The sequence below is a fragment of the Selaginella moellendorffii genome, unplaced genomic scaffold, assembly GCF_000143415.4.
Source record: "Selaginella moellendorffii unplaced genomic scaffold, v1.0 SELMOscaffold_38, whole genome shotgun sequence".
Taxonomy (NCBI): Eukaryota; Viridiplantae; Streptophyta; class Lycopodiopsida; order Selaginellales; family Selaginellaceae; genus Selaginella; species Selaginella moellendorffii.
Window position 1 is genome coordinate 141,735 of NW_003314299.1, and position 20,495 is coordinate 162,229.

At 47.9% G+C, this 20,495-nt stretch overlaps 7 protein-coding genes across 12 annotated transcripts; 6 read left to right on the forward strand and 1 right to left on the reverse strand.

Moving 5' to 3' along the window:
- Positions 1-716: 716 nt before the first annotated feature.
- LOC9653857 lies at positions 717-1,268 on the forward strand. Its single transcript, XM_002978593.2, has 3 exons — positions 717-807; positions 881-969; positions 1,047-1,268. The coding sequence occupies exons 1-3, from the start codon at positions 757-759 to the stop codon at positions 1,192-1,194; spliced, it is 288 nt and encodes a 95-aa protein (XP_002978639.1). The 5' UTR covers positions 717-756; the 3' UTR covers positions 1,195-1,268.
- Positions 1,269-1,395: 127 nt separating this feature from the next.
- On the forward strand, positions 1,396-3,955 carry LOC9653858 (UDP-galactose/UDP-glucose transporter 3). Of its 4 annotated transcripts, none has more exons than XM_024683763.1 (10): positions 1,396-1,528; positions 1,590-1,687; positions 1,750-1,880; positions 1,952-1,982; positions 2,055-2,158; positions 2,214-2,332; positions 2,397-2,847; positions 2,912-3,323; positions 3,392-3,544; positions 3,599-3,790. In XM_024683763.1, exons 1-7 carry the CDS (start codon positions 1,437-1,439, stop codon positions 2,803-2,805), a joined length of 984 nt encoding a protein of 327 aa, XP_024539531.1. In that variant the 5' UTR covers positions 1,396-1,436; the 3' UTR covers positions 2,806-2,847; positions 2,912-3,323; positions 3,392-3,544; positions 3,599-3,790. The 4 variants fall into 4 exon arrangements, with proteins under 4 accessions (XP_024539531.1, XP_024539532.1, XP_024539533.1 ...); XM_024683764.1 differs by having other exon boundaries at positions 3,622-3,790; XM_024683765.1 differs by having other exon boundaries at positions 3,145-3,323; positions 3,392-3,955.
- Positions 3,956-4,469: 514 nt separating this feature from the next.
- On the forward strand, positions 4,470-7,516 carry LOC9653859 (monocopper oxidase-like protein SKU5). Of its 2 annotated transcripts, none has more exons than XM_024683727.1 (11): positions 4,470-4,602; positions 4,673-4,864; positions 4,984-5,093; positions 5,204-5,480; positions 5,537-5,654; positions 5,732-6,095; positions 6,144-6,512; positions 6,568-6,646; positions 6,717-6,928; positions 6,997-7,098; positions 7,342-7,516. In XM_024683727.1, exons 2-10 carry the CDS (start codon positions 4,727-4,729, stop codon positions 7,094-7,096), a joined length of 1,767 nt encoding a protein of 588 aa, XP_024539495.1. In that variant the 5' UTR covers positions 4,470-4,602; positions 4,673-4,726; the 3' UTR covers positions 7,097-7,098; positions 7,342-7,516. The 2 variants fall into 2 exon arrangements, with proteins under 2 accessions (XP_024539495.1, XP_002978641.1); XM_002978595.2 differs by lacking the exon at positions 7,342-7,516 and adding an exon at positions 7,153-7,331.
- An 85-nt stretch (positions 7,517-7,601) lies between these two features.
- LOC112349387 (protein SENSITIVE TO PROTON RHIZOTOXICITY 2-like) lies at positions 7,602-9,508 on the forward strand. Its single transcript, XM_024683728.1, has one exon. It carries the CDS (start codon positions 7,839-7,841, stop codon positions 9,441-9,443), a length of 1,605 nt encoding a protein of 534 aa, XP_024539496.1. The 5' UTR covers positions 7,602-7,838; the 3' UTR covers positions 9,444-9,508.
- A 2,847-nt stretch (positions 9,509-12,355) lies between these two features.
- Positions 12,356-14,565, forward strand: LOC9653862. Its single transcript, XM_024683615.1, has 5 exons — positions 12,356-12,402; positions 12,544-12,732; positions 12,790-13,028; positions 13,082-13,634; positions 14,205-14,565. Exons 1-5 carry the CDS (start codon positions 12,356-12,358, stop codon positions 14,344-14,346), a joined length of 1,170 nt encoding a protein of 389 aa, XP_024539383.1. The 3' UTR covers positions 14,347-14,565.
- Positions 14,566-15,009: 444 nt separating this feature from the next.
- On the forward strand, positions 15,010-17,693 carry LOC9653863 (cytochrome P450 704B1). The gene is made up of 6 exons (XM_002978599.2): positions 15,010-15,918; positions 15,998-16,213; positions 16,291-16,572; positions 16,638-17,015; positions 17,069-17,272; positions 17,339-17,693. The coding sequence occupies exons 1-6, from the start codon at positions 15,406-15,408 to the stop codon at positions 17,516-17,518; spliced, it is 1,773 nt and encodes a 590-aa protein (XP_002978645.2). The 5' UTR covers positions 15,010-15,405; the 3' UTR covers positions 17,519-17,693.
- Positions 17,528-19,186, reverse strand: LOC9653864 (lipid droplet-associated hydrolase). 2 transcript variants are annotated; one of them, XM_024683816.1, is made up of 11 exons: positions 19,142-19,186; positions 18,937-19,085; positions 18,855-18,883; positions 18,750-18,800; positions 18,650-18,700; positions 18,525-18,584; positions 18,381-18,463; positions 18,151-18,298; positions 18,050-18,100; positions 17,893-17,997; positions 17,528-17,840 (listed from the first exon to the last, which is right to left on the reverse strand). In XM_024683816.1, exons 1-11 carry the CDS (start codon positions 19,171-19,173, stop codon positions 17,685-17,687), a joined length of 915 nt encoding a protein of 304 aa, XP_024539584.1. In that variant the 5' UTR covers positions 19,174-19,186; the 3' UTR covers positions 17,528-17,684. The 2 variants fall into 2 exon arrangements, with proteins under 2 accessions (XP_024539584.1, XP_024539585.1); XM_024683817.1 differs by having other exon boundaries at positions 17,706-17,821.
- Positions 19,187-20,495: the final 1,309 nt, after the last annotated feature.

The following is a 20,495-nucleotide window of genomic DNA, read 5'->3' on the forward strand; positions in this document are numbered from 1 at the left end:
AATGTTTTTATATATATACTACCAAATGGACACTGTGAAGGGTGATATAGAAGACTAGAATGGTTGTTCAACAAAATGAAGAATGCAGCTTCCACCTACTAGGTGCACTTACCTCTGGATATGTGAACACTGGAATACATGAACCAAACAGTTTAGAATATCACTATATCTGACTATAGAAGAAACTATAGAAGAACAACAATTGAGCCACATTATCAAGCACACAATAGATAGTACATTACCTCCATAAAATTGAGGTAGCTTAAGACTATATCTGGTGCCTCGGGAATCCTTGCTGCTGCCTGCCTCTAGACCTGTAAGAGCAGCCCAGCATGACACTCTTTCGTCACATAGGTTCTGTTTCACAGCTCCATCCTCATTGATTTTAGTTTTTCTTGACAGTTTTCTATCCTTGATTAACACTTGTTCAGTCTTCAGCTATCTAGAAGAACTTAAGTTGGTGTGGACAATGGGATTCATCTCATTTGGGTACCCCAATGACTCCGCCACTGCTCAATCTTCCATACACATCTTTTTGGGAATTTTTCTCTACACTTTGAGCCTAAGTTCTGCCAAGCTCTTGGAAAAGTTAACTTTCATCTGGTAAATTCCCTGGGGTTAATCCTCGTCCTCCTTCCATGCTAACGCCAAGATGAGAACCAGTGGTTGAGTTTAACACGCATGGTATATTCGCCGAATATATACCCTTCTTTTGGAACTAGGGCTTTTGGCTGTTCTTCGTCTAGAGGAGGAGCGATGGGAGTGTCGGGAGCGGTAAAGAGGGGATCGCGCTGGCTCAAGCCTGAGGTACAGTCCCCTACATTCTTCCTCCAATCCTTTGTATTCCTTGCTTCCAGCTCTCAATCGCCTGGGCTTTTAGGTTATCCCCTTGATCGGCTTCATCGGCGCGGCCATGGGGCTTGCATCATTCATGTGTGTGAGGAATCTCATGCTCAATCCGGAAGTGAGGTAAGAAAATTTCTCCCCATGGATGGGTTCTTCCTCTTCTATCTAAGTTCCTCAAATTTTTTTGCTTGCTCGCACAGGATAAACAAGGAGGATCGAAGCGCTGGGCTCGTCCAGAATTACAAGGAGGGGTACGAGTACCACGAGCACGGATTGAGGCATTACATGCGCAACAGGAAGTCCGAGATCATGCCCCGGATCAACGAGTACTTCACCAAGACGAGCTAAAATCTTTCTTCTTTCTCTGGTTGTCTCAATAAACCACTGATCAATTCAAAGGGGAAAAGTCGAGAATATCCTTAGTATCATTCATTGCCAGCGCATATTCTCCTCGTTTAAACAGGCGCCACGTCGTTGCACATCCTCTGGCCAATAGCTCGATGACACGTTGGCAGTAAATGCAACGTGGCGTGGACTATATATTAATTTGAGTCTCGTTTAGGGCAAACTGAGACGAAGGAGGGAGAGAAATGGAGGCTATGAAGCGCGCGGCGATGCTCGGCGTGTGCGTGGGAGGGATTTGGGGCGCCTATGTCACGCAGGGCGTGCTGCAAGAGACTCTGTAAGTGGAATCGATCGATCGAGTGAGAGTCTGATTGATCGAGTGATTTTGTGTGTGGCAGCTCCACAAAACGCTTCGGCCCCGATAAGCAGAGGTTCCAGCACCTTGCATTCTTAAATTTCGCGCAGAGCGTGGTTTGCTTCCTGTGGTCATTCATAAGTAATGCATTGTGTGATATTTTTTTTCCTTCTAGAGCTCACGCTGCTACTCTTTTTCTCCAGTGCTTGTCCTCGTTTCACCGAAGAGAACCTCTCAAGCTCCACTATGGGCTTACTGGAGTGCCAGCATTACGAATTCCATTGGTCCCGCTTGTGGAATCCAGGCTTTGAAATACATCAGCTATCCTGCCCAGGTGAGCTTTGGGATTTTACTTGTTTTTCTCATTTGTTCTTCAAAGCTTAAAGTTGAGAATTTCGTTTCCAGGTTCTGGCGAAATCGTCGAAGATGATTCCAGGTATGTGTATTGAATCTGAAAAGCTGGCTGGTATTTATGTGTGCTCCTTTTCGTTTTCTCTTCTGAATCCAGTGATGCTCATGGGGACAATTTTGTACGGTGTCCGCTATACAATTCCTGAGTACCTTTGCACCTTTCTCGTCGCTGGAGGTGTTTCCATTTTTGCATTATTCAAGGTTGTGTGATTTTTCGATTTTTCTCAAAGGTGACATTTTTCTTTCTTTCGTGCAGGGTAGTGTAAAAGCCAGTAAAGTAGCGAGTCCGAATGCTCCTCTTGGATACGGGCTATGCCTGTTAAATCTGGCGTTTGATGGTTTCACAAATGCAACTCAAGACTCTATTACGATGAGGTGAGGAAAAACACAAAGTAACTTAGAGGCTTGACAACGAAAGTTTCATTGTGTGCTGCTCCAGGTATCCGAAAACAAGCGCTTGGCATATAATGATGGGAATGAACTTCTGGGGTTCCATTTACATGGGTCTCTACATGTTTGGATGGACGAGCGGGGGATTCGAAGCTCTGAGCTTTTGCAAGCAGCACCCGGAGGCTACGTGGGACATTTTCTTCTTTTGCCTCTGCGGAGCCGTCGGCCAGAACTTCATCTTCCTTACCATCAGCTGGTTCGGAACGCTGGCTCTCACGACAATCACAACAACGAGGAAGTTCGTAAGCATTCTCGTGTCGTCGCTGTGGAGGGGCAACCCGCTGACGCTGGAGCAGTGGATCGGCGTGTCGATGGTCTTTGCTGGGCTTTCGTACCAAATTCTCCTCAAGTGGAGGAGGCAGACGAAGAAGCGGCCGCTAAGAAAGAAGGCCGTGTGATTGACCCCCTCTCGAAGACAGTTAATGTACACCGAGTAGAAGGTATGAGAAGAAAGCATCCATTTCTTTTTTTGTTTTTACTCATTTGCTTCCTTTTCCGCTCCAGAGGGGAGGGTGGCTTTTAAGTCCTGGCATTCAATGGCCAGCCATTCCTTTCTCTCTTTGCTTTGCAGAGGAGCTGGAAGAGGCAATGGATTGGAAGCACAACTTCCCTGTCCTCTGCGAGCAAAGTCTATATACTTTTTAAAACATTGTTTTATTTTTTGCACACTTTTTCTTCTTCTTTCCTAAAGTTTGATCTTTGAAGGTTTTGTTTTTAACAGTTTTTCCGATTTGCAGTTCCCAGCTGGGACACAGGCTGGCTGTCCGCACACGGGAAGAGAAAGGATGGCACGCGGTGAAAAACAAGAGTCTCGGAACTGCGTACATACTTTGCGATTGTGGCGCCTTCCAGACAAAGCGACAGGCTCCTACAGTGTAAGAAGTAAGAATGTCCACCAGGGAGAATGACAACCGAGGTAAAAATGCCTGATAACAGAACGCTTTGCTTGATCCAGACGTTTCTAACGCTCTCTCGTGTTTCCAGGAGCTAAAGGAAAAAAAAAAAAAAAACTCGGCCGATGAATTAACGCGGCCGAAAGAAAAGGAGGGACCGACCAAATGCCGAGTTTTTCCATCTCCGATACAGTTTCGAGTATGGACAGCCAACGAGACAGGCAGGCCAATCAATGTCACATAGGTGATCCCTTTTCATTCATTCTTTTTTGTATTTCGTCGCTTCTCTCATCTTCAGGTGATCACACATACCTGTATCAGCCCCTGGTGGCTGGTTTCATTCCATACAGGATTCCACAATCCAGCGATAAATTATCAGCGAGTTTTTCCTTAAGTAGATACGCTTTTCTTTGCTACGTTCTTAAGACAATACGCTTTTCCTTGCCAAGTTTGCACGCTGCTAATCGACTTCTCTGTTCGTTAGCTTGGATCTCCAGATTTTCAAGGCAAAGTTTCGAATTTTTCGCTGTACGAACATGCTAGACGTTAGCCGAGGACCAAGTATCGCATAAAGATGAAGTGTAGAGCACATGTCCCCAAGTTACAACCATGTGCTATAGTTTCTATTAAATTCCACATTGCCGTGTTATAGGCCCATAAGTTTTGACCGATCAAACAAAGGTTAGATTTAATCTTAACCCACACATGTACGTTTTTTAATGCTTGTTTTGGTTGGTTGGCCATTAGGTTTTCCACTTTGTCTTTGGCGGTGTCATGCAAAAGAGATGTCCTTTCCTTTCCCACACAGCCCGGAAGGATACATGGAAGTGCGTGGGTCCTCCACAATCGCGGTTAACGGCTGGGATTTGCGCTGGATGTGATCCCCACCGCCCATTCTGCCCATTACAACGGTTAAAAAACCATTTGCCAGTGTACGAGCCGTTTGGGCGGACACCACGCTCTCACTTAAATCCGGCTCAATGCGGCTGCTAACGAACCAGTCTGGTAACCACCGTTTCCTCAAACGGTAAACTCTACCTGACCGCGGCCAGCAAGGTCCACGAGCGGTTAGCCGGATGCTTACACGTGTCCCCCAAGAAGCATCCTGGCGGATAAATCTGCCAGGCTGGCTGGGTTGCCACGCGGCACTGCCAGATTGGTACGCTCTTTTGCATGGATGTGGCCGCAAGTTCTTCCTCTGTTTCTTGTGAGTCTAGTCCTGTCCAGCCCGGCTTGGAGCTCGCGCTTCGCGTCTTCAATCGGCAATGGCGGCCGCGCGTTAGGTCACCGGCATTCCTCGCGGTGAGTGACATGACGCTAGGTTCTATAAGAGCGTCCGCTCACATTCTCGTTTCTCGTGGCGATTTCGCAGGTCTGAGCTCCTGGCATTGGATTTCTTGGTCAGATCGCAGCCATTCTGGATACCATGGCAATGCCGCGCTTCTTGCTGCTGATTCTCGCGATTCTGGGGTTATTGCACTCCTCCCGGGCCGATGCTCCCATTTCTTTCTTCGACTGGGTTGTGTCTTATGAGACTCGGGCCCCTCTTGGCGTCAAGCAACAGGTACTTCGTTCTTTCTTTCGATTCTTCTTCTCTTCTTCTTCTCTTTCTTTTGGATTTTTTTGTGTCGATTCGTTGGTTGGGCGGTGATGTAAACCCTTTCTTGTTTGGTGTGCTCTCAGGTGATCGTGATAAATGGGATGTTCCCGGGTCCAGTGCTAAACACCACCACCAACAGGATCAACATCGTCAACGTCCAGAACAATCTGGATGAGCCCTTTCTACTCACCTGGTATGTGATCTACAGATCAAAGCTCCTCTTTCTCTTTTCTCAAGAGATCTGGACTTTGCTTGCCTACATTCTTTGTTTTCGTGGATGGAATTCTAAAGTTTCCTCCGCAGGGATGGTATCCAGAACCGAAGAAATGCCTGGATGGATGGAGTTGCGGCAACGAACTGTCCCATACCGGCAGGCCAAAACTTCACCTACAACATCACGGCTAAGGATCAAATTGGCAGTTTCTTCTACTGGCCAACGACGATGTTCCAGAGAGCTGCTGGCGGTGTTGGGTCTGTGAGGGTGAATCCGCGTGCTGCCTCGGGTGTGAGGGTGCCATTCGCACCTCCAGACGGTGATATAGTTGTTATGATTGGTGACTGGTACACTCGGAGCCACAAGGTATGTGCTCTTTAATGATCCACCTAGCAATATGAAGTCAAGGCATAGCACTGCAGGAATTGCGAGCTTCTCTAGACAGGGGCGTTTTACTCGGGATGCCAGACGGTGTTCTTATCAATGGGAAAGGAGCTTACAACAGAACCACGGATTACGAAACCATCCCTGTGCGAAGAGGTACAAAACTCATTGATTCCGTGAGAAAAAAAAATAAAAATGGAAGCATTGACTCACTCCCTTGGCTGTGCTTGCAGATCATGTATACCGGTTTCGAGTGACAAATGTGGGTGTGAGCACGACTCTAAACTTTCGGATTCAAGGCCACCAGCTCAACCTTGTGGAAACCGAGGGGTCTTACACTGTGCAGCAACCATACGACTCTATAGACATTTTCGTGGGACAATCGTATTCGTTTCTTCTTAACTGCACTGCAAATGCTAGCGACTACTACATCGTCGCTAGCCCCAGGTTTGTGGGCAATGAGACCGAGTGGGCGAATATCACTGGTGTTGGAGTCCTCCATTATTTGGACTCCAAGGCTTTGGTTAATGGCCCCCTTCCCGAAGGGCCCAGTATTTATGATGGGGGCTGGTCCGTAAATCAAGCTCGTCAACTCAGGTATGTGTATCCTGTTCAAACTTCCAAGACTAATCTTTGTCACCGCAGACGTAACTTGACAACTGGAGCGGCTCGGCCAAATCCTCAAGGCTCTTTTCACTATGGGCAGATCAACGTCACACAGACATTCGTTTTGACAAGTACCGCAGTATCAATTGCCGGGAAGCGACGGTTCGCGGTCAATGGTTTTTCTTTCGAAGTTCCATCCACACCTCTGCTTCTCGCCGACGAGTACAACATTACAGGCCTATACAAGCTCAATTCTTTCCCAGAAAAAGCTGGAAGCGTCGTTCCTGGCCTCCAGACGTCCGTCGTAAACGCCACGTACGCTGGTTTCTTGGAGATCGTCTTTCAAAACCCGGACAACAACTCGGTCCAGTCGTGGCATGTCGATGGCTATGCGGCATTCGTCGTCGGGTATGTAGGTTGGAATTTTCATATGCCACAGGCTGATCGATGTTTGCTTCTTCAGATACGGACCAGGGCAATGGACTGAAAATGATAGAGGCCAGTACAACAAATGGGACGCTGTATCTCGCTCCACCGTTCAGGTACTGAATGACCCGAACTTGTTTCTTTCTGCCTCTTGGTTTTTGTTTTCTAAACCATTGCTTTTCCCAGGTTTTCCCTGGCTCCTGGACGGCCATCCAAATCTCCCTGGACAATGTGGGCTTGTGGAACATCCGCTCAGAGGACTTGGTCCGCCATTATCTCGGCCAAGAAATCTACATGTTCGTGAACGATCCAAGCGACAACATCAAGAACACGGCTTTCCCGAAACCAGACAACGTCCTCTATTGTGGACGGCTTGCAAATCTTGCTCCGCTATCGAGGTACTTACAGCAACCAACCTCCTCAACTTCGTTCATATACTCATTCCAATCTCATCGTTCTTTTGCAGTCGCCATCGCAAGAGCTCCGGCACCCAAGCAGCGAAGCTCTCCTTGACTACATTGCTCACTCTGGCGAGCGCTGCGCTCCTGAGCTTACTGTGGCTCTAGAGGTCTGTAGAGGATTGATTGACCCGACGGTTTTGCATTTCATTTTTTTTTTCTAGTTTGAGGAGCCACATTACTGCTGAGAGATATATTGGGTGTTGGTTTTTTTGATCTATCTCTGAAAGGAAGAAACCACCATTTTGTTTGCTTGCTCTTCTTCTCTCTCTTCTCTCCTCTCTCCCAAGTTGCTGGTGATGATTTGTAAGTTTGTGAGAAGAATTCATACTCTTTTTTCCTATTCTTTGTAGAGTCAAGGTGTTGATCAGTTTTGACGTTCTTTGACGAGAATCGGAAACTTTGGTTCTAGAAGCAAGGATTTGATTAAACTAGGACACGAGCTGGAGTGTGGCCTCACGCGCCGGCATGTGAAAACACAATTTGGAAGGCTTGTTTAACTTAATGATTATTGGTAAGCTTCGTGGAGATTAACCGTTGTCACGAGCGATCGCGTGGCTTTTCGTGGTGGATTTAACCCATAAAATTTGTTTGTCAACGTCCCTCTCATATATAGAGAGGTTAATTCCATGACAAGCTCTAAGATCCAGCGAAGTACACCACTCAGTGGCTAGCTAGTTGGTGTTACTAGCAAACAAGAAAGTTTCCATTTAGTTCCCTGTACTATGAGAGCGTACCAGTCCATCCATGATAAGGGGAATCTTTAGCAAGAGGTGAAGAATTGAAAGAAGGAGAAGAGGAGGAGGAGGAAGTGGAAGTGAGGATCTTTCTTCTCTGCTCAAGGGAGCTCATGGAGCAGCGAGACGGAGAGCTTCTAGCCGGGCAAGTCGAGGGAGAGGTAAACTCCACCACTTTCCAGAGCTTCAACCTCGATTTCCTCAGCGCCGAGCACCAGCAAAGCCTGCTGGCGGCGAATTTCCAGCCGTGGTCCTCGAGCAGCAGTGGAGCTGGAGCCTGTGCTGCTGCGGCCGAGGATGAGGATGTCAAGGGACTGCTCACTCCGCCCAGCAGTCCCTCCGGCGCGAGCAACAGTGGCGGCAGTAAGTTCCCGTCCGGCCTGGCTCAAAAGATCGGCTACCTCCAAATGGTTGTCAATATGCTGGGCAGCAACAACAGCGCGCGCGGCCAGTCGAGCAGCGGCGCTCAGCAGCAGCAAATTGGGAAGCTCGTGGATCAGCTCCTGGTGACGGCCAGAGGTATGTTCTTGGAGCAGCAGCAGCAGCAGGAACAACATCAAAGTGCTTCCTTTGCTGCGAATCCCTCCAGCGATCGCTACTTTAACATCTCTCCGGAAGAACTCGTCTACCATCATCATCACCATCAGCAGCAGCAGCAGCAGCAAATTCTCCAGCAGCAGGCTTATAACCAGCAGCAGCAAATGCCTTATCAAGGCATTTTTCCAAAGCCGGAGAGTATGACTCCAGTGGAGAACCTCTATGCGGGTGTGGCGGCGGCTGCAATCGTTGATGGAGACGAAGACGAATCTCTCCAGGAGAGCCAAGACTCGTACGAGCTGATCGAGCTCGACGCCATGGAGATCCTTGCCGAGCACACACACTTCTGCGAGATTTGTGGCAAGGGATTCAAGCGCGATGCCAACCTCCGCATGCACATGAGAGGCCACGGCGACGAGTACAAGACACCGGCGGCCCTTGCCAGGCCCAAAGGTGACGAAGAACACCGCAGCGATGGCAAGAGGAAAGTCTCCAGCCCAAAGTTTCTACCCAAGCGCTACTCCTGCCCGTATCTGGGATGCAAGCGCAACAGGCAGCACAAGAAGTTTGTGCCACTCAAGACGGTTCTGTGCGTCAAGAACCACTACCGAAGATCGCACTGCCCCAAGCTCCTGACTTGCACCAGATGCCGCGTGAAGCGATTTGCGGTGCTTGCCGACCTCAAGACGCACGAGAAGCATTGCGGGAGGGAGAAGTGGCAGTGCTCTTGCGGGACGACCTTCTCTCGGAAGGACAAGCTCCTGGGCCACATCTCTCTCTTCGTCGGGCACAAGCCACTGATGATGATGGTTCCGCCACAGCCGCTGCAGCCGCCTCCGATCATCTTGCCCAGCAGCAGCAGCAGCAGCTCCTTATCGGCAGCGGAGCTCTCGCCAGCTTCAATCTACAGCAACATGCAGCAGATTCCATACTCATCAGGCATGATGGATTCCAAGTCCCAGATAATGGGAACTGTTGATGGTGTTCCTTCTTCTGTGGAGAGCTGCTGGAATCCAAACAGCATCTTTGTTGGTGGTGGTGGTCGGTCTGTGTTTGTCCCCGGCAGCAGCAGCAGCAATAACAACAACAACAACAACAACTCTAACAACAACACCACCACAAGCAGTGAAAACTACAGCCTTGGATACCTGAGCCTTGATTTCTTCGACTGCAAGAATTGACAATTTGAGATGGTTTGTGTGACTGGTCCATAATAACCAAATGGTGGACGCATTATATATCGGTATGCTAACATCTTGTGACCATATTACCATATAAAATAAATAAAAAGATTTTTTGTTGAATGGCCGTTGAATAGGGTTGACTTACTGACCGTTGGCCGTTGACTATAATTGACCATGGTTCTTTCCTTCTCAGAGTACGGGCGATTCTGGGTCACTTCACTGCCAGATACGCCGGCGGCACACGTCAACGCGCGATCTAACAGCGCTCACTGCTCCTCCTCTGACGTTTCACGCATTGAATGCCATAATAATTATAACACCCCCAACGATGAGAGGCGCTCGCGCCCTCCATTCATGAAATCTTTTTCCTCGCCTCCTCCATTTCAAACCAGGGAGGATTTCTCTTCTTTCCCGAGCTCCGGTCGGAATTGGAGCCACGGGAGAGGAAGAATCTCAAATCCAGAGAACAAGAAAGATCTCGAGGATACTCTCAGAAAACCAGTTGGAGAAAAGGAGGGAGGAGAAAAAGATGATGTTGTTTTCGTTGGCGACCTGCCATCTTCTTTCTGGGAATTCCCATCACACGCAAATCTTCTGCCACTGGCAGGAGTGTAGCATAGATAGATTTTGTCTTTGATCAAGCTTTTATTACCTAGTTCTCTCTCGGCTCCACATCTCGCTTCTTCTCCGTCCGCCGGGAAGAATTTACCAGCGTCTGGACGAGGAGGACAAGCAATCCAGTACACTGATAGGTCTGTCGTATCATGGATAGATTTAGCTTGTATCATTCAGCCACCCTCAAGGCTTGCAGGATCCAATGACCCATTTGTGATCGATCGCCGCTCGCGAGTTTGATCGATATCAATACCTCAGCTCCTCCCACAATGGGTTATCGGATCCACCATCAAAATCACAGCTTGTTCGCGAGTGGCGGCTCCAGCTGCTCGTGAGACATCACGATTGCGACCAACAGCGACAATGGGAATTGGAACAGGGCAATGTACGCACTCCATCTGGGTGACAACGCTGGAGCAGGGCTAGGCGTCTTGAGTTCCTCGTCGGCCGATCTTCCGGATCACCATCGCTCATCAGTGCTCCAGCAAAGGGAGTTTTTCACCAGGGATGCCTTCGCGCAGGGATCATCGCGTGCATCAGCCGCGGCGGCGGCGGCGGAGGAGGAAGCATACTATCGATCAGCGTCGTCAAATCTTTCCAGCCTTGCTTCTTCGTTCCACCATCGGCTGGATCACCCGGAGGTTCCTCCCGCCGAGGCAGTGTTCTTGAGTCGGGATAGGCCGAGGAGCACCTTGGAGAGGTCGACGAGGGCGAGTGCTAGAGTCGACTTCTCGGCGGATCGGTATCAAGAACACCACATTCCGAACTTATGGGATCAGGCATCGACTTCCAGCAAGCCCGCAGCCACGGCCTCAATCCAAGCCACTCCATTCATCGGGTCTTCGCGGCTCCCGGAGGCCCAGCTTCTTCCTCCTCCGCTTCATCACCATCAAGCGATATCGATCCAGCACGATTTCAACGACGCGGCCTCCTCGGAGCACCATCGGAACCCATCGCCGCCAAGCTGCGATATCATCGCTCCTCCCCAATACAGGATCTACAAAACGACCGCCGCCATTAACATCAACGCCACCTCCGGCGCGAGCACCTCCACCGCCGCCACCATTACCAACACCACCAGCGCATGCAAGGAATGCGGCAACCAGGCCAAGAAGGATTGCCAGTTCCAGCGATGCCGGACGTGCTGCAAGAGCCGCTCGTTCGACTGCCAGACCCACGTCAAGAGCACTTGGGTCCCCGCGGCGCACAGGAGGAATCGAGGCGCCGCCGCGCACGCCGGCGGCGACGCGATGATCGACTCCTCCTCCTACGATCACGAATCCAGCGGGCTACCGCGATCCAAACGCGCCCGCGGTGGCGGCTTTCGGCTCGTGGGTTCCACGGCCTCGGCATCCTCCTCCGGCTCGCAGCACGACTCGGACACGCCAATCTCGGGTAAGTTTTGGGGTTTGACCGGGCTTGACCAAGCCTGATCGGGGTGTCTTACTTTCTTGACTTTCGTTGACTGGCTTCTGGGCAGCCGCATTTCCGGCCGAGGTGCGCGCGCAGGCGGTGTTTCGATGCGTAAAGTTGACCAGCGTCGAGGACGGCGAAGACGAGTACGCGTACCAGACAACGGTGAGGATCGGGGGCCATATCTTCAAGGGTGTTCTTCACGACCGAGGCATTGAAGCTGGGCAACAAGACTCGTCCAGTTTCGGTGGTACTTCCACCGCGTCCCATCACCTCGTCGCCAAATCCATGGCGCCATCAGCGACTGTTAGCGCTGCGAGCGATCCAGCGCTAGCAGAAGCAGCAGCAGCAGCAGCGACAGTGGCCTCTACAGCCACATTATATGGACACGGAGGAAACGTACTCCTTGAAGGTTCTTCTAGACTCCTTTCACCAAAGAAAAATCTTCTTGGTTTTGGGTCAAGGGCTTTGGATCTACGTGATTCTGGTTGCTGCAGAGATGCGAGGTGGCGTCGGAGGCACCAACTGGTGAAGTCTTGCGAGGGGAGCGAATCAATCAGTCGAATTTTTGGAGTTTTGGGTACTAGATGGAAGAACTGGATATCTTGTTTGAGGTGAGTGATGTGAACTTCCACTCGAGAAACTCACAAACATCCTTGTCTGTGACAGGTTTATATCAGTATCATCATCTTTACCACCGATTTTTTAACTCTTTTGTATATGTCTAGATCCAGGATTAACTTGCAGCACTAATCACCCAAGTGTAACGAGTGAATCACTCAAAGCTATGGAATCGAGCCCTCCTTCCATGCAAAGCAAAGGAGTCAATGCTTGGATCCAAAGAGAGAAAAAAAATATATTCCATGAGTAGACACAAAGCCATGAGGGCCAATCACATCGAGCAGCGTGTCCTCATACGGATCTTGCCGTACGTCTCCTGGGGGATATCCATAATGTTGCTGGACAAGCGGCGCTGTGACGCGCAAGGGGTGGTGGGTTCTTTGGATTGGCGCTACAAGCTCTCAGACTTTTAGCAATCGTCTTCTAAGGGTCCCTCGTGATCGGTAAGTTCGCAAGATCTTGGTGGGCGATCTCTGGTATTTGAGGAATCGAAATGTGAGCTTGCAATGCAGATCCAGGGGATCATGAAGCGCGGGAGTTTGATGTTGCTGGGTCTTCTCCAGGCGGCTTTGGTGCTTTCTTTGATCCAGCACGGCCATGGCTGGGACGAGTACCTTAAACCACCGGCTGGAAACAGGCAAGAGCTTGAGTAACTCGGTTTTGGTTTTTATCGTTCTGGTTGGAACCTTGGCAGCCCTCATATGAGAGTGAAGACTTCGAATGGCCACCATAGCTACAAGTGCTCGTGCGAGAAATGGGAGCTAACGGCAGCCTCGGCCGATCTGCTCAGCACCGTCGACTCCAAAACTATAATCGGCGCCTACTCTTTCTCCAGAAACTCAAACTCCAATTCCAAGCACCAGGGAACTTGGACCTTGTTTAACAATCCAGCCGACGCCATCGAGTCTGGAGCTCGTGTGAGCGCTGTTACTGGTAAAGAAGTTCTGGAAGTTCTAGCAAAGTTCTAACTTTTCTCTTGATTCCAGCAAAGGTGATACTTTCGTATCCAATACCCGGGGGCTTATCCGAGGCTCTCTTGCAAGTAACCTCTCACCACTTCGAGGGCCAGAGCGGGCTGGTTTCTTACATCCAGCGTCTCAAGCCGCAAGGTGGCGTGCCAATGACGAGCTCGTGCCAGCGTCCTCACGAAGTGCTCAAGGTTCCATTCTACGCCGAGTATCAGTTCTGGAGGCAAGACGTGGTGCCACCCAGCGTCCCATACTCGCTCGTCGTGCCCTCGTCCGTGAAGCCGGTCCAGAGCTTGTTTGGCGAAGGGGAGGTCCTCTACTTGTTCAACGGTGAGAGCTGGGAGCAAAGGTACGCGTTTGCGAAGCTCTACGACGTTCCCGGCGGCAAGAAGCTGGGGAGCTACTACATCAAAGCTAGAGGCGCGGGTGAGTCGTATGGAACGCACTTTTGGGATCTCTCCAATCCAAATGGCGTCCAAGTCGTGGGGAGAGTTACCATGCCTCCGGTTAGCGTCTCGAACAGCAGCCTTCCGTGGTTGACGACCACAATCACTGCTCACACGGGATCCAAGTAAGCTCTTCTTCTTCGATCTCTTCTTTTGCTTGTCACTTTTGTTCATGGCTTTGGATTTCTTCTAGTTTGTTGCTTGAAGACTTTTGTTCATGGCTTTGGATTTCTTCTAGTTTGTTGCTTGAAGACTTTTGTTCATGGCTTTGAATTTCTTCTAGTTTGTTGCTTGAAGACTTTTGTTCATGGCTTTGGATTTCTTCTAGTTTGTTGCTTGAAGACTTTTGTTCATGGCTTTGAATTTCTTCTAGTTTGTTGCTTGAAGACTTTTGTTCATGGCTTTGGATTTCTTCTAGTTTGTTGCTTGAAGACTTTTGTTCATGGTTTTGAATTTCTTCTAGTTTGTTGCTTGAAGACTTTTGTTCATGGCTTTGGATTTCTTCTAGTTTGTTGCTTGAAGACTTTTGTTCATGGTTTTGGATTTCTCCGAGTTCTTTGTTCAGACCTAGTTTGAGGTCGTTGTTATGGTTTTTCTGGTGTGTTTTTAGACTTTACTTCGTTTCGATGTTAGTTTCCATAAGAGTAATCGTCGTGAGAAGTTTCACAAGTTCTTTTCCTTTCATGACCACGTAGCTCGCTCCTAAAGAACGCAAAGGCCGTGCAAATGCTGTCAACTCGAGGTGGTCTCCCCAACAAGAAGAGTCCCAGAGGCAAGCTTTCCAGAGGCCAGTTGTGGAGAGTTCCGTTCACAGCCGTCTTCTGGTTCTATGGCTGATAGCTTGCTCGCTATTTTCACTCCACTCTCGCTCGCTCCAAGAAAACGATCACCTCCTCCAAGGAGATCTCCAGACAAGAATAGCACTTCACCGGATGTACAAACTACGTAAAACGAAGAAAAAAAAAACAAGAGAACGAAAGCAATGATATGTCACACATTCTAAGATACTTGTGAGAAGTTTGATCTGATTGACATATGGTTTTGATGGAGAAATTGATATGGACACGGAATTCGTACTGCCGCACAGAACTTGAATGTGCTCAGAGCTGCAAACGAACGAGATTAGCAGTGCACAAAGACCAGGCGCACCACAGGAAAAGCATACAAAAAAGTGTAAGACGACGACGACGAGAGCTGGACCTGGCAAGACGGCTTTAAATGCTCTCACTCGGCAAACACCATGCTACATATTGACCTGAAGAAAATTTTTTAAAAATACGTTTTTTTTTTATAAATGTAGATAACTATTCAAATAAGAATGTTTGGAGGCAAAAGGAATGAGTCCATTTTTCCCCTTTATCTTTAAATTCCACATGGGAAAAATGGGACGGCTTCTGGGAATTCATGAGCAAGGGGTTGGGTGGTGGCATTTATACTCGTGATTTCATTGTTGAAAGCGAGAGGTATCGACCCTTTTCCTTTAGTTTTTCATCTCTTTTTTACGTTTTTTTTTTTACTAAATTCATCCCAAGATGGAGCATTTGCATGAAAATAAAGAGCAAAAACCTGGAAGAGAAGAGCAGAAAATGGAGAAAAAGATTCACAGTGTTTAGCTTTGTGGTCGTCATGCATTGATTATATCACGGGCCGTACAAGACCAGACCGCGTTCGTACACCGCGAAGCTTGAACCCTTTATAAAACCCTGCACGTCTTTCACCTCCTCTCGGCATTCATTAAACGCAGTGCATCCATCCTGCGTGATCCCTGGCATATTCTCTCCCTCCGCTTCCTCCATAGCCGCCGACTAAAGAGAAGTAGACGCACTCCGCGCGAAGACAAGTGAGATAGAAGTAGCAGCTTCTCTTTTACCTCGTTTTTGCTCCCGGGGCCTGTCCATGCAGTGGTGGACACAGTCGTCATCCTTGGATCATCGCCCACGATCATCGAGCAGGAGTTTTGGATTGATCATCCGGTATTGGAGTGCGATGGAGATAAACTCCAGCAGCAGCGGTAGCAGTAGCAGCAGCAGCGGTGTCGGAGACAAGAACTTCATCCAAGTGAGTGGCATCGATGCTTCTCCATCCCCTTCCTCCTCCTCGCTGTTGATGGTCATCGCCCACGGCTCCGGATCGGCGAGCTGGATGATTAGCATCGCCCTGCTGCTGGCCTGGTGGGTGTTTCTCCACAGGCTGAGACAGCGGCATCTGGCCGGGCCCAAGACGTGGCCGCTGCTGGGCTGCATCGTGGAGCAAGCCCGCAACTTCGACAAGCTCCACGACTGGCTACTCGGCTACTTCAACAAGACGCTCACCTTCTCCGTCCCCATGGCCACCATCAACAACACCTTCACCGCGAACCCGGCCAACGTCGAGTACATCCTCAAGACCAACTTCAACAATTTCCCCAAGGTTGATCCCAGATCCCAGCTCCCAGTTTGCTTTCGTAGTTTCTTTCTTTTGTTCATGAGGAAACAACCCATGTTTACAGGGTGACAAGCTTTGTGGGAGGTTTGAGGATCTCATGGGTCAAGGCATTTTCACCGTCGACGGCGAGAGGTGGATCCACCAGCGCAAGGTTGCCACGGCCGAGTTTGCGTCGTCCAAGCTGCGCGATTACAGCATCCACACTTTCAGGGACAAGGCGCTGCGGCTGGTCAAGGTGCTGGACTCGGCCTCGCGCTCCGGGAAGCAAGTCGACCTCCAGGTAGAAGATCATAACTCTCTAGTGGTGAATTCACCTCTAACTCCTTGTCTGGATGCGAATTATGCGCTCTCGACCAGGATCTGTTCATGAGGCTGACACTGGACTCGATATGCACGGTCGGGTTTGGAGTTGGCGTTGGGTGCCTGTCGCCGGATCTGCCGTTTGTTCCATTCGCGGCCGCGTTCGACGAGGCAATGCGGCTCATCATCCGGAGATATGTGGACGTTTTCTGGAAGATCAAGAGGGCCGCGAGCATTGGATCGGAGGCCCGGCTCGCGCAGTGCCTCAAAGTGGTGGACAGTTTTCTCTACCAAGTTATCAACCGGAGGCGAGAGGAGATGAAGAGACTATCCTCGGAGGTATAGAACGTTACAATCGTCCAGTTCAATTCGAGTGTGAATTGCATTGATCCTTGTTTTCTCAGGCTCGAGCGGACTTGCTATCGCGATTCATGGTGCTGGAAGGCGAAGAGGCCTACACCGACAAGATGCTGAGGGACGTTGTGATGAACTTCATGGTGGCGGGGCGAGACACCACCGCGCTGACGCTCTCGTGGTTCTTCTCCGAGCTTTGCAAGCACCCGGAGGTGGCGGACAAAATCGTCGCCGAAGTCTCCCAGGTTCTAGGAAGCAAGCAGCAGAAAATTCCCAAGATTTCCGACAGGAGCAGCAGCTTCGACTATGGACTGGAGCAGGAGATCCTGGATCTTGCGGAGCTGCTGGACTACCAGACGCTCAACAAGATGCAGTATTTGCATGCCGCTCTCACGGAAGCTCTCCGGCTCTATCCAGCAGTCCCTCTCGTAAGAACACAAACTCCTCGAGATGTCACTCACGCCAAATTTTCTCTTTGCAGGACACCAAGCAAGTTATCGAGGATGACACGCTCCCGGATGGAACGAAAGTCCGAGCAGGCCAGTTCGTGAGCTACGTTCCATACAGCATGGGAAGATTGGAACACATATGGGGACCCGACGCTACCGAGTTCAAGCCAGAGAGGTGGCTCAACTCGAGTGGTGTCTATCAACCGCAATCTCCATACAAATTCACAACTTTCCAGGTAAACTTCTCTTCGAGAACTTTGTTGATTGTTCTCGATTATCATCTTGAACTCTTTTGTTTCCAGGCCGGGCCACGAATGTGCCTGGGAAAGGACTCGGCATATCTTCAAATGAAGATGACCACCGTGATGCTGCTCAAGCTGTTTAACTTCAGCCTGGTAGAAGGCCAGAGCCTCGACTATAGAATGATGGCAGTGCTCTACATTGCCGATGGCGTCCAAGCCAAAGTCACGAGAAGGGAGTGAAGAAAAGAGTGTGGAAGCGAGATTCTTTATTCATCCTTTAGGCCTTAGTTGCAATAACGAGATCGATGCAGCTTTGCATGCTTGTGTGCATACACCACCCTCGATAGTTCATCGGGATAAATTATTACGCAGAGGTGCCTGAGGAATGAGAAACGAGAAAAGCTCGTTACTTTTGTATGCTATCATCGCCGAAAACCTCTTTAATTCTCTCGGCGGTGAAACGAGCAACCCATTCCGAGCCAGGCTTTGTGCAGCAAAAGTCGTGTGTGATGTCCTCGCTTTGCACCACCGCGGTTTTTAAGCCTGGGACGCGTTCATGGACCTGATGAATAAAAAAAACTCTTATTCTAAGAAGCTAAAAGAAGAATACTCACTTGTTCCAGCAAGCTCAAGGGACCCCAATGATCGTCTATCCCAAACAAGAAGCAGACTCTCCTGTGATTCTCTCTGAGAAAGTCCCAATCGACCTCCTCTTTGAGCTGCATGATGAGAAACAATAAACCTTGAAAACCATGACAATAAATTGCGTACCTTTGCAAACTCTGTCATCCCCATGTACGTGAAGTTGGCAACCATGGAGCTCTGAAGTCCTTGTTAAAAACTGGAGCACAGAGTGTAAGAAAGAATTTTACCCGAAGAAGGTATTTACAGGTTGTGTCGACTGCGCACGGCCCCCAGGCCCTTCCCACAACAGCCTTGACAAGCCGTCTGGAAATCCACGCTGGAGAGTGGCCCAGTAAACCTGCGAGTGAGCTCACTGTCGCACGCATCAATGAGCTCCTGTATCCATAAAGAAGAAGGACAAGAAAAAAAGAAAAAACGAGCGTAAGAAACTATAAGAATGTCACTGACTTACACTTACTCGCAAATCGCTTTGAGCACCGCTTGTTTCAGGGAGTCCGGATTTGTTTTCAGAAAGGGGTGCAAGCCGATCACGCACTGTAGCTGGACGAAGAAAAGCATTAAAAAAGTGTGTTGTTTGTTGCAAAGATGGGAGCACACACACCTTGTTTGGGAATCTCTTAAGGAGCTCGAGAATTATGTACGCGCCAATGGAGTGGCCGACCTTGAAAGCTCTACAGGATCAGCAAGTGATATGAAAGCATCCTTTTTAACTTTTGAGGAGCTTACCAGGACTGTTGGGAGGTCCGAGTTTATATATCGCTCTTCCAGAAACCCAGCCTGCAAGAGAAAACTTGAGAGCTGGTGTTAGATGAGACTCAAGTCTCACCTTGTGATCAATCTGTTGCTGCAAAGAAAATTTCTTGCCTTTCTCATAGTCCTGGGAAACGAATTTGTGTCAAACACTTGAATGCGAGGAAAGTTAGATTTTTACATGAGCGGTATGCGCGATATGTCCAATGGCTGCCACAAGAGAATTTTATCAGAATGTGGAGATGGAAGTTTCAGTCACTCACCTGTGATGGAAGCTGCACCTTCAAAGTGTTTGGAGAGAGCAGCGAGATAATCCTTGTAAAAACCCACAATGCCTGGATTCCCAGGAACAAAGACAATGTGAAGCCGAGGCATGGAATAAGGTTTGAGCTCCAGCAGCTCTGTGGCATGCCTGAAAAGCCCCAAAAGCTTTGAGGAAGGCAAACAGAGAAAGCGCTCACTGCTTACCCACAAACGCTCTCCACTCGACAGACCGCCATAACTCTGCCCTAAATTTTGGAATATTTCTGGAATATCGATTCTATCTAGAATATAACACTACAATGTGACACAAAGTAAAATAATATAACTTTACACTCTTCTTAAAACTCACTCAAAAACCTAATGTATATGTGATTGTGTGTTTATATTTTTTGTTTTGAGTTGCATCCAAAAATATTATATATATAATCACTTTTCAATTTACAATAAAAATGTGATTATATAGATAATATTTTTGTCATGGGATATGCCATGTATGCATAAGATATAACACTTCAAACACATTATCTCAAATAACATGATGTTATTGTAAATTTAGCAAAGGTTTTTTTTATCTCATTTTCGTATCATTGAGTATAGATTTGTGATCTCTGGATTGTGATAATCTCTTTTATCTTTTGCACATGTATTACTCACTTCTCCTTCCATGTGGCTATTTTTCATTTCTCATACATTGAAGGCATTAATCTATTTTGACATATTTGGCTTTGCACGAAGCAAAAGGCTTCGAAAACAAATGCCAAATTGCATCACTGACTCAAATGGCCCTTAACAAAGACAATGTAATAGTTTATTTGTAATATACACTAATGTAAGCATGGTGTTTTAATTACTTTTATAAATGTTTTTCATTTATTGTGGCTTATTTGTAGCACAACACTTTAATTTAGGTAGCAATTGATTGACATAAAAGTGAGCGTGATACATTATAACACAAAGGTGAGCATAAAATCTTTTTTGGATGATTGGGGCATTGAATGTAATAGTTTTTCCGTGAGTAAGTGTATCTTAATATAACTGTAGTAAGGTATTAGTTTTATTAATTTTTCATATTTTTAATCACGTGCACATATTTTTGGCATTATAATAATTTATTAATTTTGAACATGTTGGTTTGTTAAGTTTGGGCTTAATATGCAAAATACTCTCCATTACTCTCACTAAGAAATTACCTTAAGTAAGCAATAACAGTGAGTTTAGCCCTCAATAAGACATTTAATATCTAGCTCGCATATTAAAAAAAAGTATGCCCACAATCTTATTAACGTATTAAAAATTTAATGTGATATAAAAATTTATGTAACACAAAAATCACATATATAATGCTAATATGGACTTTGTAGCATGTACTAATGCATGCCCATGTGTAAAAAAAAATTGTATTTAAAATATTATTTTGTGAGTAACATATATATATTATAACAATTTAAGAACACATATATTTTTTATACATATTTTACACACTTACACAATTTTTTGCCAAACCACCCACCCCAAGTACCCTTCCCCAAAAAAAAAAAACAAATTTCTTACCATACTA